The sequence below is a fragment of the Schistocerca americana genome, chromosome 7 (genome assembly GCF_021461395.2).
Source record: "Schistocerca americana isolate TAMUIC-IGC-003095 chromosome 7, iqSchAmer2.1, whole genome shotgun sequence".
Taxonomy (NCBI): Eukaryota; Metazoa; Arthropoda; class Insecta; order Orthoptera; family Acrididae; genus Schistocerca; species Schistocerca americana.
Window position 1 is genome coordinate 94,813,290 of NC_060125.1, and position 16,226 is coordinate 94,829,515.

General features: G+C 37.4%; 1 protein-coding gene across 2 annotated transcripts in view; it reads left to right on the forward strand.

The window, feature by feature from the left end:
• Nucleotides 1-16,226, forward strand: part of LOC124622447 (UHRF1-binding protein 1-like) — a 442,870-nt gene that overhangs the window by 312,051 nt on the left and 114,593 nt on the right. The window contains exon 16 of one of the 2 annotated variants that reach the window (XM_047148146.1): nucleotides 12,383-12,397. The exons of the other annotated variant lie outside the window; for it this stretch is intronic. Coding sequence (XP_047004102.1) covers nucleotides 12,383-12,397 — 15 coding nt within the window. The remainder of the gene's footprint in view (nucleotides 1-12,382; nucleotides 12,398-16,226) is intronic. 2 annotated transcript variants of the gene reach the window in all.

Below are 16,226 nucleotides of genomic sequence, written 5' to 3' on the forward strand. Positions count from 1 at the left end.
ATAAACTACAACAAAAACTAATACATAATATAAAGTGTAATCATGATCCGTATTCAGACTGTGGAATATACAAGGTAAAATGCCAGGAATGCTCCATGTTCTACCTAGGACAAACAAGTTGAAATTTCAACACCAGGTACACAGAGCACATTAAAGCCTACACACACAACAAACACACTATGTCAGAAGTAGCAACACACATACATAATACAGGACACCCATTTGGAAAAATAGAGCAAAATGTCAAAGTACTCCACCGGCTAAATAATGGACATAGAATGGATTTGCCAGAAGAACTGGAGATATATTCTCATTACAGAAAATATGAAGATAAAATATTAAACGAAAAACTTGAAAGTGAATAACTGAATTTCTCCAGATGTTTCGATAGTATACTTAAATAAAAATAGTAAAACATAGAAATAAGCACAATTGTAAAATTGATATAAGTAAATTATGAGCCAAATTGTTAAGATAAATAACCTCTGTACAAAAGCATATCATAATCTGGGGAAGACCTATAATGTTATCTCTGTGGACTAGTTGTAAGAACATCTTTGAAACTCTTTTGTTTATATAAGATATTTTTGATGTTTAAAGTGTACAACAAGTTGTGTGGGATGTTTAGTGTGTGTGAGACTCTGCACAAATGGACCATTAGAAAACTGTAAGCACAAATTCTTGTAAATTACACCACTAACTTCACCAACAGAATCCATAACCAACTAAAAAATTGCATGTTTCTTATATATTGCAGTAAAAGTCAACGAAATGAAGCAGACTCTCACTCATTGAGAACATCAATAGAAATGGCTTAATACACACAAAAAATGCACTTAAAAATGGGAATCATTTCCCAAAACACATTGTGTGACAAGTAAATAAAGAAAATCATGACTGGTAGCAGAAGATTTATTTTTAAGCAAACCTATTGTTTTCACAGTTGCAGGCTTTCAAAAACCATTTATAATGGATCAAATCAGGATGTGCATCTACACATCTACATGGTTACTCTGTAATTCACACTTAAGTGCCTGACAGAGGGTTCATCAAACCATTTTCATACTACTACTCTACCATTCCACTCTCGAATGGTGCATGGGAAAAAGGAACGCCAAAATCTTTCCGTTCGAACTTAGATTTCTCTTATTTTATTATGATGATCATTTCTCCCTACGTAGGTGGGTGTCAACAAAATATTTACGCATTCGGAAGAGAAAGTTGGTGATTGAAATTTCGTAAATAGATCTTGCCGCATAGAAAACCACGTTTGTTTCAGTGACTGCCACCCCAACTCGCATATCATATCAGTGACACTCTCACACCTATTGCGTGATAACACAGAATGAGCTGCCCTTCTTTGCACTTTTTCGATGTCCTCCGTCAATCCTACCTGGTAAGGATTCCATACCATGCAGCAATATTCCAGCAGAGGATGAACAAGTGTAATGTAGGCTGTCTAATTAATGGGTTTGTCGAATCTTATAAGTGTTCTGCCAACAAAGCACAGTCTTTGTTTCACCTTCCAAACAATATTATCTATGTGGTCTTTCCAATTTAAGTTGCTTGTAATTCTAATTCCTAGGTAATTAATCGAATTGACAGCCCGTAAATTTGTGTGATTTATCGTATACCCAAAATTTATCTGATTTCTTTTATACCCATGTGAATGACCTCACACTTTAGTGCTAATTGCCACTTTTTGTACCATACAGAAATTCTCTCTAGATCATTTTGTAATTGGAATTGATCATCTGATAATTGTACTAGACAGTAAATTACAGCGTCATCTGAAAACCGTCCAAGGAGGCTGCTTAGATTATCACCCTAGATCATTTATATAAATCAGGAACAGCAGAGGCCTATGACACTACCTTGCGGAATGCCAAATATCACTTGTGTTGTACTCGATGATTTACCGTCTATCACTACGAACTATGACTCCTCTGAGAGGAAATCATGAATCCAGTCACACAACTGAGACGATACTCCATATGCACGCAATTTGATTAATAATCACTTGTGAGGAATGGTATCAAAAGCCTTCTGGAAATCTAGGAATATGGAATCGATCTGAGATCCCTTGTCGACAGCACTTATTACTTCATAGGTATAAAGAGCTAGCTGTGTTGCACAAGAACAATATTTTCTGAATCCGTGTTGGTTATGTATCAATAAGTCATTTTCTTCAAGGCGATTTATAATGTTCGAGAACAGTATATGCTCCAAAATCATATTGGAAATTGAGGTCAGTGATATGGCTCTGTAATTCAATGGGTTACTCCTATTTCCTTTCTTGAATATTGGTGTGACCTGTGCTTCTTTCCAGTCTTTAGGATCAGACGTTTTGTCAAGTGAGCGGTTGTATATGATTGCTAAGAAAGGCGCTATTGTGTCTGCATACTCTGAGAGGAACCTGATTGGTATACCATTTGGATCTGAAGACTTGCCTTTCTTAAGTGATTTGAGTTGTTTCGCAACACTTAAGATATCTACTTCTATGTCACTCATGCTAACAGCTGTTCTGGTTTCAAATTCTGGAATATTTACTTCGTCTTCTTTTGTGAAGAAATTACAAAAAACTGTATTTAGTAACACCACTTTAGTGGACCCCCACCATCGGTAACATTTCCATCACTATCTTGCAGTGACAGTATTGACTGTTTTTTGCCACTGATGTACTTTACATACAACCAGAATGTCTTTGGGTTTTCTACTATATTTTGATACAATATTTCATTGTGGAAACTATTAAAAGCATCTCGCATTGACGTCCGCACTAAATTTCGAGCTTCCATGAAACCACATGTTTTTCTGCCCTCTCAATAGACACTCCCCTGTTGTGGTTGCACCTATGGTACAGCTATCTGTATCGCTGAGGCATGCAAGCCACTCCACTGATGGCAAGGTCTGTAGTATAGTTGGAAAATTCTTCATATAATTTCTAGAATAATCGGGAGCCTTCATTGAATTTCTCTTGCACATTCTTCACAACATCATGGTACAATTCGTGAAACCTTCCCTGCTTTGGTCTGCTGAAAGTTTGGCATATAGAACTGGCATTCTTTAATTTATACTTTATCTGTCATCACCTATGAACATTTGCTTATATGGTGGCAAATTTTCTTCTTGCTGCAGTGTTGCTCATGACCTCTGCTCCATGTATCACCACTAGCTTAAAATTAGCATTGTATTGTCTGCATGAACGAATTGTGAACTGCAAAATTGTAGATCCATGTTTCTCAGCAAAGCCATGGCTGTAATTGTCATCAGTTTTAGATTCCTACAATTTATAGTGCTTACAGCGCTGACAGTTTAAGCAAACTGTATGACAACAATATGTTGTGCTCTCAGCTCTCTACAGGTGAATCAGCAGAAATTGTTCCGCTTTGGATTAACACTGTAGCCAACCTTGATAAAACAATAGCAACTTCAGCACCATTGGTGAAGCACATTTTTCATTTGTTATGTCACATGTTGAGTGAGTGTTCTGTTCAAATATATTTTTATTTTTTGTATGTGTTTAATATTCGGAGTTAGACAATGTATCAGTCTGCCAATTTTAAAGTCAATTCAGTTCTGATTACAAATGGATTCAAGTGACTGCATATTATACAGGGTAGATATTCATTAATAATAGCCAAGGTATGTGGTATATATTCCAATGATGGACTGCACAATGAGTTTTTATGCCAGCTTATCACTCGTGCACCACATTCATCCTAATTCCCAGCCAAGCTGGTTTCATTAATCCAACTCCAAATGATCCGAAATCTTCAAATTAAGTCTGTGTGTGACTTCAATTGCCAATGCGTAATCTGTAAATTAAGATGACCCTATATTAATCTATTACACAATGTGGGAATGTTGACATCAGTAGCAACAAATTTGTATGCAAATCAAAGATGACCCTGTATTTTTTGTATGACAAATTTGGTAAAAAATCTCATCTTTATAGTTGTGTGAGTATGGTATTTAAGAATTTAAAAGGCTGGTGCTACACTGTTCATTCATTTTTCTCCCCCAATCACTGCACATACATTATTTCGTAATGTAACACTACTCCCACTTCCAGCTGAAGTCAGGATCATGACAACAATGTTTAATTTCCATTATGTGTACTAGAATTTCCCATTTGCTATCATGAGAACCTGTCAACATCCCTCTGTAACCGTGATTCCCATCCTTTCCACAGTCACTACCCCAGAGTGCAATCAGACAATTGGTGTAGTACCTGTCCTCCCTCCCCTCCCATCCCCTCCCCTCCCCCCTCCCCACCCCTCCCCTCCCCTCCCCACCCCTCCCCTCCCCTCCCCTCCCCTCCCCTCCCCTCCTCTCCTCTCTCTCTCTCTCTCTCTCTCTCTCTCTCTCCCCACACACACACACACACTCACACACACACAGTGAACAAAATAGTACCCAATTAATCTTTAAAATGAAAAAGAATTTTCTTTGGAGACTCTTATTTTTAAAATAATGAAAGGTAAGTGACGTATAGTTTGTACGTAGTATCGCGTACACAGGGTATAAAAGGGCAGTGCATTGGCAGAGCTGTCATTTGTAGTCAGGCAATATATTTGGAAAGGTTTCTGACGTGATTGTGGCCATGCAATGGGAATTAACAGCTTTAAATGCAGAATGTAGTTGTAGCTTGGCAGATTTTAGAAATCATTTGGGAATTCAGTATTCCGTGATCCACAGTGTCAAGATTGTGCTGAAAATACCACATTTCAAGCATTACATCTCACTGCAGACAACACAGTGGCCAACAGCCTTCACTTAATGACTGAGAACAATGGAGTTTTCATAGAGTTGTCACTGCTGACAGACACCCAGCACTACATGTAATTATCACAGACATCAGTGTGAGACATATGATAATGTATGCATTAGGGAAGTGTGGCGAAATTTGGTGTTAATGGGGTATGGCAACAGTGACCAACTTGAGTTCATTTCCTAAAAGCATGATGTTGCCTGCAGCGCCTCACCTAGTCTCCTGACGGTGTAGGTTGGACCCTAGATGACTGGAAAACAGTGGTCTGCTCAGATGAGTCCCAATTTCAGTTTCTAAGAGCTGGTGGTGAGGTTCAGGTGTGGTGCGCACCCCACGAAGCCATAGACCCAAGTTGCCAGCAAGGGGCTGTGCAAGCTGGTGGTGCCTCTATAACAGTGTCAGGTATTTTTACATGAAATGGACTGGGTGCAACTGAACTTATCGTTAACCAGAAATGGTTATGTTTGGCCACTTGGAGACCATTTGCAGCTGTTCCTGGACTACATGTTCCCAAACAATGATGGAATTTTTGTGGATGACAGTGCACTATATCACTGGGCCACAATTGTTCGCAGTTGATTTGAAAAACAGTCTGGACAATTCGAGTCACTGAGTTGGCCACCCAGATTGGCTGACATTAATCCTGTCAAACATTTATGGGCCATAATTGAGAGGCCAGTTCATGCACAAAATTCTGCATTGGAAACACTTTCACCATTATGGATGGCTATAGAGGCAGCATGGCCCAGTATTTCTGCAGGGGATGGCCAATGACTTCTTGAATGTGTGTTGTGACGTGTATAATGAACCAATTTTTCATCCATTGTGGGAATGACATTCAACTCTGAGAAAGCACTCTCACGAGATAGTTAAGCGTATGTTTAAAATGTACTGCCATAGATGCTGGGTACAGAGCATGTGGGTAGTGAGTGTAGTATGGAAGGAAGGTGCTGTTCATACAGTTATTTCAGAGGCTGTAAACTCCACAACATTGTATCATGCTTTAATGCAAGTATTTGAGGAAAAGGTAATTATTCAAAACTTATGTGATCAGTAATACAGTATCGTGAAATAGTGATGGTAGCAAAATTTTTAAAAAAATAAATTTAGTTTTGTGACTGAAACACCATCAAACTGTTTGTTTTTAACATTCAGTTAATTTAACTTTACCACTCAGGGGTTAATTACTCCCATGTTGGGAACCATTGCTCTATAGTTACCAAAATGTTGAGCTCAGATAGAGGACAAGGTATTAGTATTGTACATTGCATAGTTTTGGGACTAATATTTTCCAGAAAAGGAGAAAAAACAAATAGTGTGAATAAGATTAGTCAAACGATAGATATTTTATTATTATTATTATTATTATTATTATTATTATTATTATTATCATCATTATCATCATCATCATCATCATCATCATTGCTGTTATTATTTACTCATGCTACATGTTTTATCACAACTCTCGTACCTGTTATCTCAGTAACCCTTCACTGTATAGAATACACTTCCGGAAAAGAAAAATTAGCACACCGTTTTATGATTACATTTACAAATCAATAGCACAAGCAGTTCTGAGGTACCAGGTATTGATCCACACTGAATCATCCATATCAGTACATTGTGTAGCCTCCAAAGGCAACAGTTCAGACACAGACACTGGCATTCAGTTGATTGTACATATGGCATACCTTGTTTTAGGATACATTATGCCATGCCTGCTCGACTTGTTCGCATAGTTCTGTAATAATTGTTGGTTGATGAGTCACATGAGTCACCCCCCATTCCATCAAATCCCATGTGTGCTCTATTGGAAACAAGTCCAGGGAAGTTGCAGCATGTCTTGCAGAGGACGTTGAGCCTTACAGGTAGTATGCGGGCAAGCATTACACCGTTAGAACAACACATCCCCTTCTTGTTGCAAGAACGGCAAAAGAATGGGTCTAACAGCATTCTGCATATACTGAGTGCTGTTTAGTGTCACCTCCAGAAATCCCGAATGTGAACAAGAGTTGTAGCTTATTGCACCCTGGACCAGAAGGCCTGAGGTGAGGTCAATGATATTGGGAGAATACAGTCTACAAGACAGTGCTCACCAGGTCTACAATGAATGGCTGTCACTTCCATTCAGGCAGAATCTGCTTTCATCGCGATTCCATCGTCCAAGTGATCCTCTGATGACACCAGTCAAGCCCTGCATGTCAGTGCTGCGGCATGAGTGGCAGACAGGCTAGAGGTTTGCATATCCATAGTTCCACTGCTATTAACTGATTCGCAACAGTTTGTGTTGACACATCTGGGCTCACAACCTCTCTTATCTGTGCTGTGGCAGCTGTACGATCTGCCACTGCTGCCCTTATAATACGACAATCCTGGCCGGTGTCTGTGCCGCGTGGATGTCTAGAACTTCGTCTACGGGTGTGATGATGTTTGCGTGACCATACCAGCATCATTGCACAACTGACACAGCACATATAATTTGTGTGACAATTCTCTGAAAGAACCATACCTCCACTCGGAAGGCCGAAGTTTGACCCGTTCCAAACTCACGCCCAGATGCATCTTCATTACATGGTTTTCTGCTTGCCTCACACATTTGCACCACACTGAGTCTGTTGGCTGTGAGCATTCCTCATTAAAATGTAGACACAGATGTTGCTCTGATAGCTATGCTAGTATGCTGTGTGTTGGCAGACGACACAGAGATCATCATCAGTACATCCAGTAACCCCCCCCCCCCCCCCCCCACAGGTGGCATATGCTGCCATTGGATCAAAATCGATGTCGTCTTTCCTGGCTACAAATTTTTTTTTTCTTTTCTTTTTTTCCCCCTGACAGTGTATATTGCTTACGAAGGACTTTTTAACTGCCTTTTAAAATATGTCTGTTTTAATAATGTTTTTAGACTACTTGGGCAAATAATTGTACTATTTTAGTCCTTGGTTTTGAGTTGTATGTTTATTCTTTCTTGGTAAATGTAAGTTGATTCTAGCTCTTGTTCCATTGTCATTGACAGCTGTTTGTGCAGTAATTAAAAGTATTATTTGTGATGTGCACAGCTGATTGGTAAATATACTCCCACAGTGCAGTTAAAATCCCCAGTGTTTTGAACAGATCATTACAGTGAGCTTGAATACTATTTTTGGTTGTTATTCTTATGGCCCATTTCTGTAGTTTGAAAACTGTGGTAATAAAAGATACTGGATGTTGCACATTGATGACAGCACTCTTAGAGCATAACGTGCTGATGAGATTTTTTTGCAAGTATCTTAGAGTGTTCACACCATTTCAGCTGAGAATCAATATTCATTCTGACAAATTTTGTGTTTTTTATGTGGTTTGTAGAGTGTTACCTACATTTAATTTAACATTTTCATTTTCTGTCTTCAAACTGAAATTAATGGAATTTATTTTGTCTTCAGTGTCAGTTTATTGCATATCAATCAACTGTAAACTTCCTTGCAGGTTTCATTTGCTTTCTCTGCAAGAGTTCCCTTGTTTTCTTAGTAACTATAATATTCCTATCATTAGTAAAATGAATTGTCCACTATTGGAAAAGTTGTTTACATAGATCAGTTATGGCATTGGCCTTAAGGTAGTACTCTGAGGAACTCCTATTATTAATGTATTTTTGTCTGAACAGTTTAATCTCCTAATAATTCTGACTTATTTAATAGAATCGTCAAGTATCACTTTTGTGAATTCAACTGTGGCTTATTCTGTACTTCTGCCACTCTGGAGAGCAGATATATTTTATTTATTCGAGTAATTCATTACTATTTCATTCATAACTGATTCTATTTTTGAGAATGATGATTGCAGGGAAATTGGCCAGCAGTTTCCTGTGACCTCTGCATTACCTTTCTTTTGTAGAGGCACAACTCGTATCTGTTTCAGATATTCTGGAAATTTCCCTGGTGTGAATGATTCATTTATTATGTTTGTTAAGGGAGCTTCTGTGCGTTTTTTCTGCACACACATTCCTCTGAGCATACTGACATTACTTTTTAGGTTTTGTACATTTTTATTGACTTCATACTCTGCCGTAGGTAGTACTTAATGCATAATTATTTACAGATGTTTTATTTGCTTTGGGGTACTTTTTGTTATGATTTCCATGCAATTCTTGAATAATGTTCATTCACGTAGTTGCACGAATTTGAACCTGGAGAACAATGAGAGCTAGTGATACTAGTCAACATTCAAAGTCAGCTTTCGAGATAGTTATTTATGAATTGATTAGATACTGCAGACTATTAGGAATTGGAAGCTATGACTGTAGACACACCAGAATTCAATGCAAATTAGCAAAGGGGTCAGGGGACCTGCCGTTTTATATTTAAAAAAATGACTTTTTAATAGAAGATTAAGTAAGAAGAAACAGTTGGTGAAGAATACAACAAAATGAAAAGGAAGAGAAGAGAATTAAAGAAATGGAGTAGTATGGAAGGCAACCAGAGTTAACATTACTTGAGGCCAGTGTGGCTCGGTGGTTAAGTGCCACGCTACAGACCCAGATCTGTAGGGTCTGATCCTCAATCAGTCCTAGGATATTTCTCTGTCACTCATATCTTCTTCCCCTTCAGGAAATTCTTGTTAATGTGAAAAATGCTGAGTTGTACAGTGGTTCAGAGCTGCTGATAACTGTGCATCCCTTTATAAGTATCTGGGTAAATGTGTTCAAAGGTCAGAAGAAGATGGGGGTTACCTCCTCCAATAGGACCATGCCTAGTAAACTAATATTGTTTCCAAACCAGTGTTGGAATGGAAGACAGATTTACCTTTTAAAGCTATGGGATGTAAAAAGGGAAAGATTATGGAGAATACATGAACTACAGATGTAGGTCATGAATTGAATAGTTAATCACACATAAAAGAGAACTAAGCTTCCAAATTGTCTCAAAAGAAAATTTTACAGTGTGTCTCTTTACTTTGCCTTCTTGTGGTAGACACATACTTTAAATATGAAAATGATTCAAGAAATGGCGAGTTATCTGGGGAACAGTGGAGATATGCTAGATGGAAGTTACTGTCAGAGAAAGGAAACAAGTGAATCATTCTAGGAACAAACTGGTGTGGAATATGTAGTCATGACTGCAATAAGAATGAGACATAGCCACACAAGTGGATAGTTGCCTGGACAAAGTAAGTATTTTGATGGATTCTAAGACATAAGAAAAGACTGAAATACAAAATATGGAAGTAGCAGGAGCAACATGGATGTATTTAGCTGAAAATCGCAATGCATGAAACAGCCTACAGGAAGCCCGTATCCAAATGTCTTATGGTTAATGTGGGAATTATGGTGATGAATAGTTTTTGGGGGGGCCAGGGGGCGGGGCTGCAGCTTATTAAGTATTGTGCTTATTCACTCTTGTACTCATAGAAATGTTAACAGTAGTCTGTGTGAGGAAAGCTCATGCTAACTAGAAAAACAATGCGTCAATGAGACTCAGTTATGATCAGCAAGCAGTGAGACAAGAGTGAAAATAATCAGGAAGATGTGATTGTCTAGTGAAGGAGTATATTTTGTAAGTGAACCCTGATGATGGTGGACAGTTAGATAAATTAGATTTATTCTATTGGATGGGTCCCACTACAGAAGTGAGGTAACATTTTTAAGTTCCTAGAACGACACAAAATTTTTTACAAGAAACAGCTATACGTTTGCTATTTTACTATCATGGATAAGTGGCCATATATAGACAGGAAAAGTTCAATAGTATAACCATTGCTTCAGGATGTGTTCAATTTAACTGTGTTCTTGCTGGATATGTAGGTAAATAGTCACTTAACATACATAGCAGTAATTTGTGACAGAAAATGGACAGATTTCCTTTTTAATGTGTCCATATGGAGCTTATATTTTAAAGCACAAAAATAGTTATATTTCTTCACATAATTATTGAGCCTCTGTTTCACTTAAAGGGAAAACTGCTTGCCCAAAGCATGGATTGACATTGGTTTGCTTCACTGGGCATGATCCTGTTTGAGGTGGTATGCCCTACCCTTGCGATAAACTGAGTTACACAGCCAGCCAGTTACATGAGGACCTACAGTTTAAAGTGGACTCGAAACCAAAGGGCTACTTTGCATTTTTCCCATACACATATCACTGCCAGGGGTGGAAGAAGTGATAGTTAACAGGAAAAAAATTCTAGGACTGACTGCTGATTGAATGCTGCAGGTTTGAATATGCAGTCCAACATCTTCCCACTGAGCTGCTGAGCCACCTGTTTATTGCTTACCAGCTGATTATCTTTGCGAGGAGTTTACTCGTTGAAATATTAAGAATGATCTCTCAACCTTTCAGTTATATCTTCAGACTATCTCACACTGTACATATTTTCATTCCTCTTCATCTGTTATAAGAGAATTAAATGGCTTTGAGGCCTCCAATTTAAGTCTCTTTTCATTCCTTTCCACATTCCTATTAAACTTATTAGTGTTTCATATGACACTGAAGAGAAATATTTTTGAGCTTTTCCTGTGTTAACTGCATTAATCTTAAGAATGTTCATCTGTTGATGAGTGAACTATATTGTCTCATATTTTGTAGATGGGTTACAAACTTGAATATTTTGCTACTTGTGGGTTGTAATATTTTGAGATGCCAGGGACACAAGGTGTGGCACACTCAGATTTGATGGTTCAATTACATGTTGTTGTTCTATCACCTTGAGAATTTTGTTGACATGATTTTTCAATATAACAACTGTTGTAATACTTTAATTGCAAATAAAATCATAATAAAGCCAAAAACGTATTTTTCATGAAATAGGTAATCCACTTCAACTTAGCTCAAATCAGTTATAGGATATAGTCATGTTAAGTCATTTTGTTTTTCAAGTGAGCATTATTTGTAATGTTTATGTGTACCTTAATTATTGAGGTAAGTGTTGAAAATGATGATGGAATGTTTTCATTTCAGTATTGTTTTGAGACTGAATGGTTTTAGAAATGTGTTTTAACTTCATCTGTTTCATACCTTTTTTAACATTTGTATCATTCTATTTCTTTTTTGCTTATTATTTAATTTTTCTTTCTCGCTTCTTGCACCAACAAGAAATAAAAATCATTTTGTGTTAATCAGTATGCAAAGAGATACAGAGGCTTCCCTCCTTTCTGGAAATATTATCTGTGACTACTACAGTAATTAAATATGCATTCCAAAGCAGACTGTTCTCATAAATATACTTTTTAATTCTGTATTTTTATATTGTGTATTGCTCAGTTTGGACTGATACGGGCTACAGTATAAATTCTATTGGATTTTCTGTCTCCTTTCCTCTCATTTTTAACTGAGTGAGAAAGTACTAATTAGCAAAACTCATTTATTGGAGTAATCTTTGAGAGTATTGGGAGCATGTAATGTAAATACACAGTTTGTGTTTGGTATCAGAAGCAGTTTTTTGCAGAAGAGCTCAAAACTGGGACAAGGAGCATGCTGTTGTGACTTGGAAATAACCCAAATGGTCTTACCATAAGATTTACAAAATGCTTTTAAATGACAGTACATACATACATACATTCTTTTTCTCTGTACATTTTTTTGCATGCTTCCTGCCTACGGTCTCTTGTGAATGTTTTGTGTGGCACACATGGCAGCCTGCCAAAATCAAGGTATTAGCAATCTTCATTTCTAATTTGAACGCTGCTTGTTATATGCTTATATTGTACTTCAGTGATTGTGCAGTAATTTGGCTTTAATTTCCTGCTAACTGGCATAACAGTTAGTAATATGTCTCACATGATAGTAGCAGTATGAAATTTCACAAGGCTGAGAGTATAAATGTAGATGCATCATAAAAATACTAAGATGATAATGTACAAGCTTTCTTTATAGTTAAGTGCACATTTTTTTGGCACTGGGTGTGGTTTGAAAATTCTGCATGGCCCACACTATGATGCTATATTAAAGTTATTCAGGAGGATCATTTTTTTATCCTCGAAGTAACATCTTTTGTCTAAAATTTATATCACAATGAATGACAAATTATTGGTGTAATGTTATGAATATTTGATAATGTAAGTGTGCATATAATCATTTATTTTCCTATTGGACTTGGGGGTGGGGGGTTAAAAAAATGAGTGTTGTCAACGAAAACTAGTTATCTTGATTTCATTGTACAAAGGATCGCCCAATCATTAATAGTAGTTAATTCGGGAGGAAAAAAGAAAGAAAAAATCTGTTTCAGAAATAATGACAAAATTGGACATTTCTTTGAAATTTACTACTTATAGTGCTGCCCCCCTACCTCCCTCCCCCCCCCCCCCCCCCCCCCCCCCCCCCCCCCCGTCTCTCGCTGTCTCTCTCTCTATCTATCTATTTATTTATCTATCTATCTATCTATCTCTTCCCCCCCCCCCTCTCCCCCTCCCCCTCTCTCGTTTCTGGATAGAAATTTGTATATCACCTAGCTCTAGTTTTGTTAGATAAGAAATAGATTACTTTTTTTTTTACTGCTGTTCAAGAAGCAGATGCTTTTGAAAATTTTGAATTATACATTTTGCAGAATAAACATATCATTGGGCCATTGATTCACAACAGATGTTAGTAAACATAGCTGCAGATGGGTTCCTTAGTTTCTCACTGTTAATACTCCTTCCATCCTTGGTTTCACTGATTTCTGAGGATTAAACTATGGTCCAAGATACATTTTTGTGCCTGATGTTTTGTCCTCTACTATAGAAGGCTTCCCCAGAGGCAGTTGAGACATAGTTTGTTAAGTCTGCTAAGGAAACTGCTTTAAAAAATGAATCCATGTATATTGTAATTGCTCAGGTAACTGAAACTGGCAGATTGTTTGTTTGTAATTAAACAATGGTTAACTCACAAAGTCTTCTGAATGTTGCCAAGGATTATGAAATCATGCCAGCATTGGTTATGAAGCAATTTCAGTCCTTTTCTGTTACTCTTGTTTTGTGCTCCTGAATTTCTGTGACCTGTCTACATGTCCTGGCATTTTAGTGATTGGCTCTTAATAAAACTTTAGTGTCAGAGTAAATTGAGTAGTGATATTTTGGAACAAGATCGATAATTGAATGTATTGAGCTAAAGAAGTAGATTCTGCAAAATCTACTAATACACAGAAGAACAAGATTGATGGGTTGCAAGAGGACAGTATTACTGTTCTGCATTCTGATACAGATCACATTGTTATTAATTGATCAGACATAGGATTGTCAAAGAATTACGGAGCCACGATAGCCAAAAGAGGCATGGGAGGTGGAGGGCAACTATGCAAGAGGACTATCTAGAATCCCAACAGAGGATATCTTTTTCTACTGTTGACGGAGAATATGTCTCTTACCTAATCCAGCTGCAGATGAAATACCCATCAAATCAGCCAGGACATTTTCTAAGAACAACCTGCCTTGCATGCTTAACAAAATGCAAGAAGAAAAATCTTTTATAATCAACAGAATTATGAAAAGAATAGTTGCTACTCACCATTCAGCGGAGGCACTGAGTGACAGATAGGCACAACAAAAGGATTGTCACAAAATAACAAAACCTGTGTCAAAAATAGACAACAGACCGACACATACACACACACAGACGCAAATGCAATTCAAATACACACGCAAACACACACACACACACACACACACATACGACCACAGCCTCTGGCAGCTGAAGTCCTGCCAGAGGCTGCCGTCATGTGTGTGTGTGTGTGTGTGTGTGTGTGTGTGTGTGTGTGTGTGTGTGTGGTGTGTGGTCTATTTTTGACAAAGTACTTGTTGGCCGAAAGCTTATTTTGTGACAGTCCTTTTGTTGTGCCTATCTGCGACTCAGCATCTCCAATAAATGGTGAGTAGCAACTATCCTTTACATAATATTGTTGCATTCCATCCTCGATTTTCCATTGTTTGATTTTTCTTCTATAATTAAGTTTGATAAAGACATTGTGTCTCAACTGAAACATTGTAAGGTTGTAATGTTTTTTGCTGTCACCTAGTGCACCTGGAAATCTCGGTCAAGGTAAACTGTGTTAGAACTTGGCCATACTCTTCGTTAGACATATGAACCAATTCAGCACAGTCCGAGTGCCTAACCTAAGGGATTGCCAAACAGTTGGCAATTCTCCCACAACAATTTGCAGGAAAAACTGCCAGTTACAGTAAAATCTTTGCTCACTTTATATTAAAAAAAAAAAAAAAAAAAAAAAAAAAAAAAAAAAAAAAAAAAAAAAAAAAAAAAAACACGTGAAATTTAGTCCTGAGATAATATGATCAGTTACAGTGTTCTATCATTATTCATCATGGTTCCTCTGCTGCCAAAGTTGGATTGTATTTTTGCAAAATATATTGCAAATGACTCTCATCACTGTGTCACATAAACTTACTTTGAGGGGACAACAAACTCTATGAGCAAGCTGATGGCATGTCTGTGGGGAAACCATTCAGTTTAGTTCTAGTGAATTTTCATATGGAAAACTTGAAAGAAGCAGCTCTTTGGATGGCCAAGAATCAACTGTATCTGTTATGATATGTTGACATCAATGTTTTCATATAGCAGTTGACAATTACAGCAGTACTCTTGGTACATTACTGTTTCCTATTTTTCATTAGTCATTGCAAGACATCTATCTTGCTGCAGGCCCAAGATAAAATAAATTTAATGATATTTATTCAAGCATACAGTTCATAATGCAAAATGAGGGAAAGCGAAGGGAGCAGATTCCATTTTTTGATGTATAGGTGCTTCTGTATCTACTTGACTACTCTGCAATTAACACTCAAGTGTCTGGCAGAGGGTTCATAGCATCACTCCCAAACTATTTTACAACCATTCCACTCTCAAATAGCAATAGAAAATATGGACATGTAAATCTTTCTGTGCAAGTTGTGATTGCTTTTATTTTATTTTGTTACAATAGGCATTGCTCCCTATTCAGGTCAGAGACATAAGTATCCACAAGAGGGAGCACTAGTAACACTTCCCCTCCCCTCTTCCCAAATGGAATCTGGAGTTCAGAGTTTTTATTCATACATTCAGAAGATAACCATCACTTGCCTGGGATATAATAAGTTTTTTGTGCCATCTATAGAGTACATATCTTATGATACATCTCAAACTGACCAAATCATTTATTTAAAAAAATAAAAAATTAAATAAAAAGTAATTTTAGAAGCTTGCCATGCCTGTAAAATTTCTACAGTTCCCATGGCGGGAGTCAAAATAATTTTGCATTCAGGGGGGGAGGGGGGGAAAGTTGGTGGCTGAAATTTTGTGAAAAGATGCCACTGCAACTAAAAAGCCTTTATTTTCATGTCAACTCACTTTTCATATCTATGATACTCTCACCCCTATTTTACGGTAATACAAAACAAGCTGCCCTTCTTTGCGCTTTCTTGATTTTCTCTGTTAGTTCTGCCCGGTAGGGATTCTATACAGTGCAGCAATACTGCAGAAGAGGACAAACAATTGTAGTGTTGGTAGTCTCTT